Genomic DNA, 14,234 nt, shown 5'->3' on the forward strand with positions numbered 1-14,234 from the left:
CTCAGGAGGCTGAGGCACGAGAATGTCTTTAACCTGGGAGGCCAAGGTTGCAGTGAGCTGAGATCGCACTGTTGGACTCCAGCCTGGGCAACAGAGTAAGACTCTGTCTCAAGAAACAAAGTGAATATAGAATATATCAAATGGTGATAATTACTATGAATGGAGGGGAAAAACCAGGGCAAAGAAGATAGGGAGTACTGGCAGGGTCTTTGTGTGACTAGGTTATGTTGGAGCAGAGACCTGAAGAAGTAAGACAGCAAATCATGCAAAGAAAGAGTGTGTTAAGCAGATGGAGCAGTGAGTGCTAAGGCCCTTAGTGTCCTAATAATCCAAGCTCTCCTCATTTCTAGAATAGAAAATCAAAGATGCTAACTTAATTGTAAAGGATCAATATGTACTACTGTACATATTCAAACAATTTGACAAATCATACAGAAGTGCATCTACATACCTATAAAGTCCTGTTCTTGTTATTGCATAAAATCACTGTTTTTGGTATAACACAACTTTGCAGATAGGAGTTTGAAAAATCCATCTGTGTGATTTATTTGAGTGATTAGGGCTAGGTAAAAGATGTTCAACAGACAATATTATTCAATTGTTATATTTGAATAGTATTTTTAAAAAAATATATAGTCTATGTACTTGAATCCTTAGATAATGTAACTGTTCTTCATTCCATGTAAAATATACAAGAAAGAACTATAAACCATGACACAATCATTAAATTAGACCTGTGTAGAATACTCTCAGTTGAACAGATCTGCACTTTGTTCCTCCTTTTTCTTTCCTTCTTTTTTTTCTTCCCACCATCCCTCCCCTCCTTTCCTTTCTTGTTTTCTTTTTTAACATTTTAGGATCATTGTCACAACCAAATTTTGACTGGCAAAATTAGCCTTCAAAATTAATGATTTATCACAATGGAACACAGAAGAAAACTTAGCCTAACTTCAAATAAGCTAAGATGTTGATAAGCCAATGAGGAATTCCCACCATTTAAAAAGTGGCTTTCAAGATGGAGAACTCTGCACAACTGTGCACCAAGGCTCTGTAGGTTTCAGTGAATTTTGTGTTTATTCCCATTGTCTATATTCTGTGGGTTTTGTTTTAAATAACCTAGCAGAATATTTTATGTACAGATTCTAGTATTTTTATTCACAACCACACTTCTAACTTCAACAACTGTATTCTCAAGAATGCAAGGTATTTTTAACATCAGAAAATTTATTTTTCAAAAGTCATTAGTTCTGCCCATGTAGCTTTTCATTACAATACAGGCATACCTTGTTGTATTGCCTTTTGCTTTATTATGCTTCATTTTTTGTGCTTCACAGATATTGCATTTTTTACAAATTGAAGGTTTGTGGCAACCCTGCATTGAGCAAGTCTATTGGCACTATTTTTCCAATGGCTTGTACTCACATTTGTCTATGTCACATGTAGGTAATTCTTGCTGTATTTCAAACTTTTTAATTATTATTGTATCTGTTATGGTGATCTGTGATCAGTGATCAGTGATGTCACTGTTGTAATTGTTTTGGGGCACCACATCATGCCCATGTAAGATGGCAAACTTAATTGATAAATGTTGTATGTTCTGACTGCTCCACTGATAGGCTGTCCCCCCATCTCTCTCCCTACCTCAGGCCTCCCTATTTCCTGAGACACAGCAATATTGAAATTAGGCCAGTTAATAGTCTTACTGTTGGCCTATTGGCTTCTACATATTCAAGTGAAAGGAAGAGTCACATGTCCCACACTTTAAATCAAAAGCTAGAAATCATTACGCTTAGTGAGAAAGGCATGCTGAAAACCAAGATAGACCAAAGCCTAGGCCTCTTGTGCCATATGGTTAGCCAGGTTGTGAATGCAAAGGAAAATTAAAAGTGCTACTCCAGTGAATACACAAATAATAAGAAAGAAAAACAGATTTATGGCTGATACAGACTTTTAGTTGTCTGGATTAAAGATCAAACCACCCACAACATTCCCTTAAGCCAAAGTCTAATCCAGAGCAAGGCCCTAACTCTTCAATTCTCTAGAATCTGAGAGAGGTGAGGAAGCTGCCAAAGAAAAGTTGAAAGGTAGGCAGGGTCCTGTGGCTCATGCCTGTAATCCCATTACTTTGGGAGGGTAAGGTGGGCGGATCGCTTGAACCCAGTAGTTCAAGACCAGCCTGGGCAACATAGTGAAACCCTGTCTCTATACAAAATACAAAAATTAGCCAGATGGGGTGGTGCACCCCTGTAGTCCCAGCAACTCAGGAGGCTGAGATAGGAGGATCACTTGAGCCCAGGAGACAGAGGTTGCAGTAAGCTATGATTGTGCCACTGCACTCCAGCCTGGGTGACAGAGTGATACCCTGTCTCAAAAAAAACATGAAAAGTGGAAAGGTAGCAGAGGTTGTTGGTTTGTGAGGTTTAAGGAAAGAAGCCATGTCCATAACATTAAAGTGCAAGATAAAGTCCCAAGTGCAATGTAGAAGCTGCAGCAAGCTAATCAGGAAATAGAGTTAAAGTCACTAATGAAGGTGATGCATTCAACAACAGATTTCCAGTGTAGATGACATGACTTTATATTGTTTTGGAAGAAGAGACCACCTAAAACTTTCATAGTAGAGAAGAGAAGTCAATGCCTGGCTTCAAAGCTTCAAGAGACAGGGTAACTCTCGTTAAGGGCTAATGGAGCTAGTAACTTGAAGTTGAAACCAATGCTCATTGACCATTCTGAAAATCATGTGGCCCTTAAGAATTATGCTAAATCCACTCTCCCTGTGCTTTATGAATGTAACAATAAGGCATGGATGATAGTACATCTGTTTATAGCATGGTTTACTAAATATTTAAGCCCACTATTTAGACCTACTGCTCAGAAAAAAAAATCTTTTCAAAGTTTTACTGCTCACTGACAATGCAACTAGTCACCCAGCAATTCTAACAGAGATGTAAAAGGAGATTAATGTTTTCATGCCTATTAATACAACATCCATTCTGCAGCCCATAAATCAAGGAATAATTACGAGGTTCAAGTTTTATTGTTTAAGAAATACTTTTTTTTTTAAAGAAATACTTTTCATAGGCTATAGCTGCCATAGGTTACAGTTCCTTTGATAGATCTGGGTAAAATCAATTAGAAACCTCCGGAAAAGATTCACTATTCTAGATGTCATTAAGAACATTTGAGATTCAAATGGGGGGAGTAAAATAGAATTAGAAGGAGTTTGGAAGAAGTGAATTTCAGCCTCATAGACAGAGTTCAAGATGTCAGTGAAGAAAGTAACCACAGATATGGTAGAACTAGCCAGAGAACTAGAATCAGAAGTGAATCCTGAAGATATGACTGAATTGCTACAATCTCATGATAAAACTTGAATCAATGAGGCGTTGCCTCTTATGGATGAGCAAAGAAAATGGTTTCTTGAGATGGAATCTCCTTCTGGTGAAAATGCTGTGAACGTGGTTGAAATGACAACAGAGGATTTAGAGTATTATATAAACTTAGTTGATAAAGCAGTGGCAGGGTTTGAGAGGATGGACTCCAATTTTGAAAGAAGTTCTATGGTGGGTAAAATACTATCAAACAACATTCCATGCTGTGGAGAAATCTTTTGTGAAAAGAAGAGTCAACCAATGCAGCAAACTTCATTTTGTCTTATTTTAGAACTTTCCACAGCCACCCCAACCCTCAGCGAACCCTACTTTGATTAGTCAGCAGCTCTTAACATTGAGGCAAGACTCCACCAGCAAAAATATTACTAAATGATTATGATTTTTTAGCGATAAAATATTTTAAAATTCAGGTATGTACTTTTTTTTTTTTTTTTTTTAGACATAATGCTAGACCAAGCACGGTGGCTTACGCCTGTAATCCCAGCGCTTTGGGAGGCCAAGGCGGGTGGATCACGACGTCAGGAAATCGAGACCATCCTGGCTAACGCGATGAAACCCCATCTCTACTAAAAATACAAAGAAATTAACCAGACGTGGTGGCAGGCACTTATAGTCCCAGCTACTCGGGAGGCTGAGGCAGGAGAATGGCATGAACCCGGGAGGCAGAGCTTGCAGTGAGCCCAGATTGTGCCACTGCACTCCAGCCTGGGCAACAGAGTGAGAATCCATCTCAAAAAAAAAAGACATAATGCTATTGCACACTCAATGTACTACAGTATAGTGTAAGCAACTTTTTTATTTTATTTTATTTGAGACGAAGTTTTGCTTTGTGCCCAGGCTGGAGTGCAGTGGCGTGATCTTGGCTCACTGCAACACTTGCCTCCTGGGTTCAGGCGATTCTCCTACCCCAGCCTCCCAAGTAGCTGGAATTACAGATACATCATGACCACGCCTGGCTGATTTTTGTATTTTTAGTAGAAACAGAGGTCTCACCATGTTGGCCAGGCTGGTCTCAAACTCCTGACCTCAAGTGATCTGCCCGCCTAGGCCTCCCAAAGTGCTGGGATTACAGGCATGAGCCATCACCCCTGGCAGTGTAAACAACTTTTATATGCACTAAGAAACCAAAAAACTCACGTAACTTGCTTTATTGCCGTATTCACTTTACTGAGATGGTCCGGAACTCAACCTGCAACATCGTGGAAGTATACATGTAGATACTTGTGAGTTTTGTCCAGTCCAAACCTAACATTGACTAGAAGTCAGAAGTAACTCTTTTAGTTACTTTAAATGTAAAAAAATTACCTACCCTTAGAACAAGTAGGATATAACAATAGTCATATTCGGTTGACATGAAACTTAGGGCAGCAGAAAGGGTTTTCTGATTACTTTCATCACTTTTTTTCCAGTGTGTGAGGACTTAAGAATTGGCTTTTTCTTACCCCAGAAATCTCCAAGGGACCAGTCTTAAAAAGTGTATAATTGTGGAAAAGTCATCATGAGCGGGTAGGACACCTATGGATCTGTGGAATGTCTAAACCTAAGAGCATCATTTATAAACACTTGTTACGTGGGTCCCTATTATTAATCTGAGGACTGATTTGTGATATTGCAGGAGCATAAGATTTGGTAGACACTATCATTCTCAATTTCATTCTGGCTTGAGACTTGACCACTCATAGATGGCCCCCGTCATCATTTGATAGAGGGAGGAAAAGCTATCCTTGAGGTTTTGTTATATTTCTCAGTCACTGAGCATGTTTGAAATTCACCTCTCTCAGGTCTCTGTAGGTCTCCTTTGTGAAAAGAAAAGAACCCTGAGAGTAATTTGTAATTCAGAATCAACCATTTTACATGCAAATTGTTATTGGTTTAGTAAGACAACCTTTTCTGTCACTTCCAATTTGGTTTATGGAGCCAGTGTCAGCAAAAGTACCTTGGAAGTGTAAAATATCATACAGATATGTATCTTACTTATTTCCAAATACAATTTGGTGACTCATTTCTCAACTGTAGGTGAGTGATGTAACTGATCCTGGGTAGATCCATAGAATGTTCCCAGGGAGTAGATATGGAACCTCTTGGGATAGTTTTTTACCAAATTTCTTTAGTTAGCTATTGAGTTAGTTATTTTTGACAGACTGAGCTACAGCTCATAGGAGGCCCTCTTAATTGTATCCTTAGCATGCCTGTGTTTAAGATCCATCTCCTTCTTTTCTCTTTTCTTTCTTTCCTTTTCTTTGGACAGGGTCTTGCTCTGTCACCCAGGCTGGAGACAGAGGTGCGATCATGGCTCACTGCAGCCTTGACTTCTGGGCTCAAGAGATCCTCCCACCTCAGCCCCCTGAGTAGCTGGGACCACAGGCGTGTGTCATGATGCCTGGATAATTTAAAAAAATGTTTTTTGTCGAGACAGCGTCTCATCATGTTGCCCAAGCTGGCATTGAACACCTGGGCTCAAGCATTCCTCCTGCCTTGACCTCCCAAAGTGCTGGGATTACAGGCATGAGCCACCACACCCATCCTATATTTTTTCCAGTGTTAGCATATAGGGGATTACTGAATGCCCTCTAAAAATTACAGTCTTCACTTTGGAAATGATGCTTCCAAGTACATTTGGACTTTAGATAAGAAGACCTGGATTATTTTATTTCTCATGGGTATAGTAATTATAACTTGTGTGTATAGTACTTTAAAGTTTCCAAACATTTTTACACAACCATCTCTTTTGATTCTTGAAAACAGCCCTGTGAGTTAGCTAGGGCAGTCGCTACAGGGAGAATATGTGACTTTATTGACATCTGTACTAGGCTGTGGTAATGGACTCATTCACTGTGCTTCTTCTTCTATAGCAGTGGTTTCTCAAAGTGTGGTCCCAGGACCAGCAGCATCAGCATCACCTGGGATTTTGCTAGAAATGCAATGAGAAATTCTGTGGTTGGGGCCCATCAACCTGCATTTTAACAAACGCTCCGGGTGATTCTGATGCACTTGAAGTTTGAGAACCCCACTGTACCCTTGCTTGCTTGAGTAACTTTGGTACTAGAAATAACATTGCTAGTTTTTCAGAATTGTAGTTTGAAAATTTTCTCTACTTTACTTCTTCCTCTACTTGTTAGTCTTGGGAACACGAGTAGGTAACTCAACCCACTGACCCACAATGATGTATTTTATCAGCAAAATAGGTAATAGTAATAGCTTCCTTGCTTAAAGTCCCACAAGCGGGGTCTATACAGTCTTTTGATTAGCTTCCATTATTTACACAGAGTTTGAGTCTTATGGCAAGCTTTGTTTTGTTATTTTTAAGTTTGAGGAGTGGCTTAAATTTAACCTAATAATTTAGAAATTGGCAGAACTCATAGTGTCTCCAAAAGTGCTAAGGAGAGTTACAAGCAGAGGGATGCTAGAGCTGGCACCTACTGGGTTAAAAGAGTCCATGTGAGCATCTCTTCCCAATTCTGTGTTTATCGACATCACATTGGTAGCTTGAAATTGGTCATGGTCAGGGGTGATTATAACATGGAAATTAGTAAATGCTATAAACTAGGGCTTTTAGTTTCAGAGAGCTGGTTGTTAAACATTTACCAGCATATCTTAGTTACAAAGTATGCTCAGATGACCTGAAGCTTCATATGCATGTTTGCTGGATCTAATAGTTCAGATTTGTCATCATTTAAGGCCCATGATAGGATTGCATTAGGATATATAGATAGATAAAATTGGTAGTATGGGAGTCAGATTCAGCCCACAGACATGTTTTGTTGGTCTGCAATATACTTTTTTAATGTTAAACTAGCTGTCAGCACTTAAAAATTGGAAGATTTAACATAAAACTGTGGATTTCTGGCTCTTAAAATATAGGGTCATCTGGTAACACTGGGCCCCTAACATCGCATGGCAACAGTGGGCGGCAGGTGAATTTTAAATAGGTGCAGGTTGACTTGTTTGCTACAGTCCTTATTCTGTGACTCTACATCTAGTCAAGGCCTTTGCTCCTTTGTTTTCTTACAGTCTCCTTTAGGCATTTGAGTCTGTGGCCCTTGATGTAAAGAAAACTAAGCCCCGAAAGAGAGTGTTTCTCACTAGCTGCAATCTCAACATGCTGTTTTAAGCTTTGCACAAAGTTAATTCAGTTGTACGAATGGACTGCAAAGTCTGATAATTAATTCCCAACTCGTCCTGAATTTCAGATGGCCTCTATGAAAATCCAAGTAGCATAGACTCACTGCCTGCACTTGGGACCCTGTCATTTTCCCAGATGGTGAAGGTTTTGAGGGAGCTCTCTGCAGGGTTCAGTGAAAGTGACATATATCTGTTTCCCTGTCTGAGGATGCAAGACCTCAAGCTTGAGATATCCACCCCTCAGTGAAATGTGTAGAGGAGATGTTTGTTTGCTGCTAGTACTTTGTTAGAAAATGATTTTTAGGGAAAAGGTGAAATAATGATGTTTCTTTTCAGGTCAAACTAGTACATGCGTAGATTATTTGCCTTGGCAGGTTTTTCTTTTTTCCTAGTATGGTTTCAGGAGGTCCAGCAGGACAGACTTTGTGTTTGTGTTTGTTATGTTGGCTGTGGAATTGGCTGTCAATATTGTTGATGAACCTCTGATTAATTTTTAAGCAGTTAAACTATACTTCCAAGACTGGCTGATGAAGTTGCTACTTTTCAGTTTGGGGTGATCCAAGAGATAATAACTCCCTGTTCCACATAATAAATGTTTATTAAGCAATTATTATGTGCAGGCCTTTGAGCATAGTGCTAAGGGGCAGCCAGAGACCTAGAAACCAAGCCAGAGTGTGACCTGTGCTGTAAGTGCAATGGAAGGCTGTGGAATCAGGGAGAACAGAGGAAATAGTGTTTACACTGCTATGCCCTGCTATAGTCTTTCAGGTCTCCAGATAGGTTTATACCTGTAATTTTGCTTCTTCAAACATGTATAATTATATATATCTCATCCAGGAGTTTCACTTGGTAAAAAAAGAAATGTTTAGAACCATTTATGAGGTAGATTTACTTAGCACCATGGGTCATTTAGAATGTTTATTTCAAGAATACATCCACTATCTGGTTGGTAACCTATTCTAACTAATTCTGTTCTGCAGGTATATAATCAGAGGATTTTGTTAAATAGGAAATTCAAATGAGTAACAGGAAATCAAAAATGTTGTTTTAGCTCTTTTTTTTTTTTGCTTGTTTAGACAGAATCTCAATCTGTTGTCCAGGCTGGAGTGCAGTGACATGATCATGGCTCCCTGCAGCCTTGACCTCCCAAGACTGGGTGATCCTCCCACCTCAGCCTCCCAAGCAGCTAGGACCAGCAGCACGTACCCCACATCAGGCAAATTTTTTTTTTTTTTTTTTTTTAAGAGATGGGGTCTCCCTATATTGCCCGGGTTGGTCTCAAAATCTGTGACTCAAGTGATCCTCTCACCTCGGCAGCCCAAAATGCTGGAATTACAGGTGTGAACTACCACACCCCAGCCCGTTTTAGCTCTTAACTTTTATAATGAAGATAATATCTTTTTGACAAAATATCTAAGTCTAGTACTTGTGTAGGCTGTTTCCAGACTCCAGAAGCAGTACCCGTTATGACAATGAAGACATGAGAAGTACAGAGCAAGTCACTGGGAGATATTTGCTAGTTGTGCCACCTAGGAAAGTTATTTAAGTTCTGTGAATCTTAACTATAGAATAAGGTTGATAGTACCTACTTTTAGGGTTTTAGGGAGAATTAAATATTCTGGTACAAGGGCTTGGCATGTAGTAAACAGTAAATACTTGCTATTATATTTTAAAAGAGTTTTTTTTTTAAATTATATTGGGTCTTTTAAATTATCTTCATTTGTTCAGTTTCATGTTTGTGATTGTTAGATTTTTTTCTTTCTTTGATCCATGGAAAATGATCATGAATCCAGATCTCTGGGCCAGTAGTAATACATTTGAGGATCATAAATTAAACTTTTGAGAATGCAAAATGGCTACCAGACCCTAAGCCTAGCCCTCAGCCAGGTCATTCCCCTTTACCTTTTGCCCCTGTCCATTTTGTCTCACAGGAACATAATAGGATACTCGGAGACCACCCCAGACATTAATAAAAGAGCCAACTTTTTTTTTAACCCTTTGTATTTGCCAAGGCCTATGTAAGCACTTTACCTATATTTTTAGGTAATCTTCACAGCAGCACTCTGCAATGAGTGTTATTATTATCTTCCCCATTTTACTCATGAGGGCACTGAGGTTTGAGTAATCTTTCAGTTAAGCAAATTTTAAAGCTAGATTTCAAAGCCAGATCTAACTCCAAAGCCGAAGCCTGGAAAAAGAGGAGTTGGGCTTTGTGGGCTCAAAGGTGATTCACCCCAGTTCCCAGTCCCTTGGGACTTCATGCTCTACCAAGGAAGTATAGCGTTTTTGTTGCTTTCTGAGTATTCTCAGTCTGCTCACCCTGTGCAAGCACCTCTTTCTTGGAGGCATCCCCTATTAGATTCCTGTGGCTGCTGTAACAAATAAACTTAATGGTTCAAACAACAGAAATTTATTTGCTCACAGTTCTTAATGCCAGAAGTTCAAATTCAAAGCACTGGCAGGACCGTACTTCCTTCAGTGGCTCTTGGAGATGCCATTTTTTGCCTCTTCCAGCTTCTGGTGACTGTCAGCATTCCTTGGCCTGCTGAGCAGCACTCCAGTCTCTGCCTTTGTCTTCATATGGCCTTCTCCTCTGCATCCTTTAAATCTCTCCTGTGTGTCTGTATGCTTGCCATTGGACTCAGGGCCTACCCCAATAATCCAGGATAGTTACTTCTTCTCAAGATACTCAATTAGATCTGCAAAGACCCTTTTTCCAAATAAAGTCACATTCACAGATGCTGAGAATTAGGACATAGTGCCATCTTTCAGGGACCACCATTCAACCCATGACACATGCTGATGGGTGCATTTCAAGCAACTAGGCAAGCTCTTGTCCTTTAGCATGCACTGTGGGCAGGTATGACGTCTAGCCAAGGCTACTTTTCCAGTGCAGTGGCTGATTATCTGCAAGATTTTACAACTTGTTTTAAGGGTGCCTCCAAGCTTTTAATGTGAATGACCCCAACTTAACTAGAACTAGAACCTCTGGGGTTTCCCCTTAGGTGGTCGCCTATCTCAAAAGGTTTTATTTTGTTGTTTGTTTTGTTTTAGATTGCTGACCTGCAGCTGCATAAACTGGATGAACTGGACTGTCTGATTCAGGGCCTGCTTTATGTCGACTCTGTTGGCTTCAACGGCAAGCCAGAATGTTACTATTTTGAAAATCCCACAAATCCTGAATTGTGTCAAAAAAAGCCGTACTGCCTTGATAACCCATACCCTATGTTGCTGGTTAACATGGGCTCAGGTGTCAGCATTCTAGCTGTGTACTCCAAGGACAACTATAAAAGAGTTACAGGGACCAGGTAAACATGTTTCCGCTTGTACTTGAACCCAGACCTCTTTCTTGATGATCAGTTTATATTAAAACGTTATGTATATTGAATACATCTTTAAAAGAAATATCTTGGCCTCCTTGGCCAACCAAAAAGAATTTCTCGAATGGTGTGTTAAAGTGGTATATGGGTGATTTATATAAATGTTAATAAAACACAGTCCTTGCCTTGATAGAAACTTTGGTCAGATTGAGGGAAGAAGGATTGCACACACCAGAAATTTGCCAACAAGGGGGTATACATTAAGTGTCAGATGATTGGCAGGGTCAGTAGAATTCAGATGGAAGGATACTTGGGATGGTCAGAGATGACTTCAGAAGAAACCTTCTTTTGGACCCTCATGGATGCCTAGCTCGGAATGACTTGCTTGAAATAATATACCATTCCAAACAGCAAACCAAATTAGGTCTACAAAGAATGTCTTTTTACCCTCAGCCAAATGCTCCACCTGAAAACGAGAATAGTCAGCACACCTCCTAGGGAATTTGGGAGTGGAGTACACAGGGAAACAGCCCCGTGGCCACAGTGGGGCAGAGGGACTTGTTTTTTAGTGCACACACCCCAAGACCCATGGAAGAGCCAAGGGGCTCAGCTTCCTGTTAATGGGGATTCAACATGGGAAAAACATCTGGGGTCAGATCTCTCTAAAACATCACAGTGTAAACAAAACTAAATAGGTTTTCCTTAATTCTAGGAGGAGGATTTGGTATGAAGCATTTTTCCAGCATGTGGAACCATAGAACCCATTTTTAGAGGAGCACCTTAGGAGATTAGTGCCATGCAGAATGTGCTTTGGGATTTGGTGTTGAAACCAGGGTTTTTGATAGCTGCAGATATGTCATTTCTCGGGGTCTCAGTGTCGTCATTTCTGCCATGAAGGGGGTTGTTTCTTGGATTACTTCTACAGACTTCTCCAGTACTGAAATTCTGCAGGACTACTCACCCATTAGGAGGAGAACATTGCTTTTGCAGTACATTTCCATGACTTGTGATAGATGAATGGCTCCCCACTGAAGGGGGGAAGATTTAACAGTGCCCCCCAGGATATGTTTGACTTTTTTTTTCTTTGGTTGTTACAACTGGCATCTACTGGATAGAGGTCAGGGGTGCTGCTAAAATCCTGTAGTACATAAGGCAACAAAAAATTATCGAGCCCCAGATATCTGTAATGCTGCTGTTGAGAAACCCTGGCATGCATGTACACACACCACACACACACACACACACACACACACACATTCTAACTGAAGCCTGCCTGTGTCCAGCAGTTGTAGTTAATTGCTACCAAGTATACATTTTCTTATTGAGAATATAGAAGCTTGCTTGCTCACACAAGAAACCAAACTGACTCCGTAACCTCATGAGGACTGTCAGGAGTATCAGAGACATGAATATTTCAGCTGAGCTGGTTTTATGTTAGAGAGTGATTTGATAAACATATAATTTTTAAGAAACTACAGACCTCCTCCCAGAAGGAGTAATTGAATTGGTAAAGCTAGTCCCAAGGTAAGAGCAAGCTATGCGTTGTTCACAGTTAGAGATATTTACAGTTTTATCAACACTTAAGAATTTAATGAATTACATCACAGGGACACTTTCTTAAACTTGGAGGCTCCACAGATCTGGGTCATCTTGAATAGCTGCAAAGAAGCAAACTGTGGTGTTTGGCTTCTGTTATATGTGTAATAATGTCTATAAATATTGGTAAATGCCCTTTAATGTCCAGTATTCTCCAGTCATCAACAAATTCTGTCTGGATGTTCAAGCTTCCATATAAACTCTCTCTTCAATCAGTAGCTTTGGAAAGGTGCTGCCGAAGCCTGCAGGTTAATAGAGAACCCTTTCGGGGCTACCACAAGAGGGGAGGGGAATGAAACATCAAGTCTGTGGGGCTGTGATCCTGATCCACAGTTGTTTTGCCAAAGGTTTCTTTTAATTCAAGTTAGGAAACCTCTGACATAAACAATTACAGTTAGCAGTGAAGTTAGTATCTACGGTTAGTGTGAGTGTGTAAAACACATTTTAGGAACCACTGTTTTAGCAAGTGGCTTAGCTTTAAGTTTTGCTACTCCTATTGTGAACCGATAGCTGTCACTCCAGGTTTTTTCTTACTGTATTATACCTGATTTTCCCATTAAACATTAAAGTTGTTTATTTTCAAGAAGCTACACAGGATGTCAGTTTCCTTTTAAACATGATTTCAAATGGCTTATTTCAGTGTTACATATAATTTTGTTGCATCCCAGATTGGGTAGCAACATTTTTTTCCTAGTGAAACAACTCTAATTATAGAAGTCAATGGAAAAAATAGTACTTTATAGCTGACATTAGAATGTGTAGTTTGTTAAAAGAGGAATGCAGATGATTTTGAAACTTTGGTGAAAGTAGCAGTACATCTCATCTCATTATTTTGGAATCTGTTTTAAGGGCATGAGCACTTAATTGAAGGTTTCTTCTGCTGTTTCCTAAAATCCCCCACTGTGATGTTGTTTGTTTTGTTTTATTTTTGAATGATGATAATATTCTACAGCTTTTCTTGCATTGTTTTGTCTCTTGTACACTGAGGGTTTTTACTGTATGCCTACTGAAACTAACAGATGTATCTGACTGTGAGCAGGGAAATCACTTGATTAAATAATGGTTAGCAGGTTGAGGATATTAATAAAGTGCTGGGAGACATTTGGCTCTTCTGCAGCTGTGCATTCTTTCCTCCTATCTGCAGTACACTCGCTGTCAAATGCATGCTCGCTTTACCTCATTTGTTCCAATTCTTTATGTGGAGTCGTCTGTCATCTTCCAGTCATACAAGGCACTTGCCCTTTTTCATTTATACCAACACATCAGCCAATGAGTTACCTTCTTTCTAAGTCAGCCAGTGTCTTCAGTTGCCTACCTTTGAGTGGGTTGTTGAATGCCTCGATTAATACAAATCCTTAATGTCCAAAGAAAGGTTATTTGTGGGGGTGAAAGATATTTAGAAGCTAGAAATGGGAGCAAAGACATCTTTCTAAAAATACACAGGGAGAAAGCAAACCAAATCCAAATGGCACACAAACCAGAACATGTTCCCACACTAGCTTTGTAGGTAGGCTGAAACCAGCAATGTAGAATGACATACTACATTAAATGTAAATAAAGATAAACTTTCTTAGAGGAAATGCAAAGTTTCTACTGTTACTAAGTTGTGAAGGTAATAATGTACATGGACCTCTTCTTTTACTCATGGAACTGCATCTACAGTTTGGCTGGCTGCTACTGGTGGCGCCTAGCTACATAATTTTCCATGAAAACCCATAATTTCAATCATATATGTATGTGTATGTGTGTGTATATATATATGAGTAAATTAAGTTAAAAAAATGCATATATATATATATATATATAT

General features: G+C 39.6%; 1 protein-coding gene across 14 annotated transcripts in view; it reads left to right on the forward strand.

Moving 5' to 3' along the window:
- The window catches only part of PANK1 (pantothenate kinase 1), a 157,514-nt gene that overhangs the window by 130,152 nt on the left and 13,128 nt on the right, over nt 1-14,234 (forward strand). For all 14 annotated transcript variants that reach the window (XM_017896346.1, XM_017896337.1, XM_017896339.1 and 11 more), the window contains one exon: nt 10,566-10,819. In XM_017896346.1, coding sequence (XP_017751835.1) covers nt 10,566-10,819 — 254 coding nt within the window. The remainder of the gene's footprint in view (nt 1-10,565; nt 10,820-14,234) is intronic.

This window comes from Rhinopithecus bieti, unplaced genomic scaffold (genome assembly GCF_001698545.2).
Source record: "Rhinopithecus bieti isolate Rb0 unplaced genomic scaffold, ASM169854v2 scaffold_26871, whole genome shotgun sequence".
Taxonomy (NCBI): domain Eukaryota; kingdom Metazoa; phylum Chordata; class Mammalia; order Primates; family Cercopithecidae; genus Rhinopithecus; species Rhinopithecus bieti.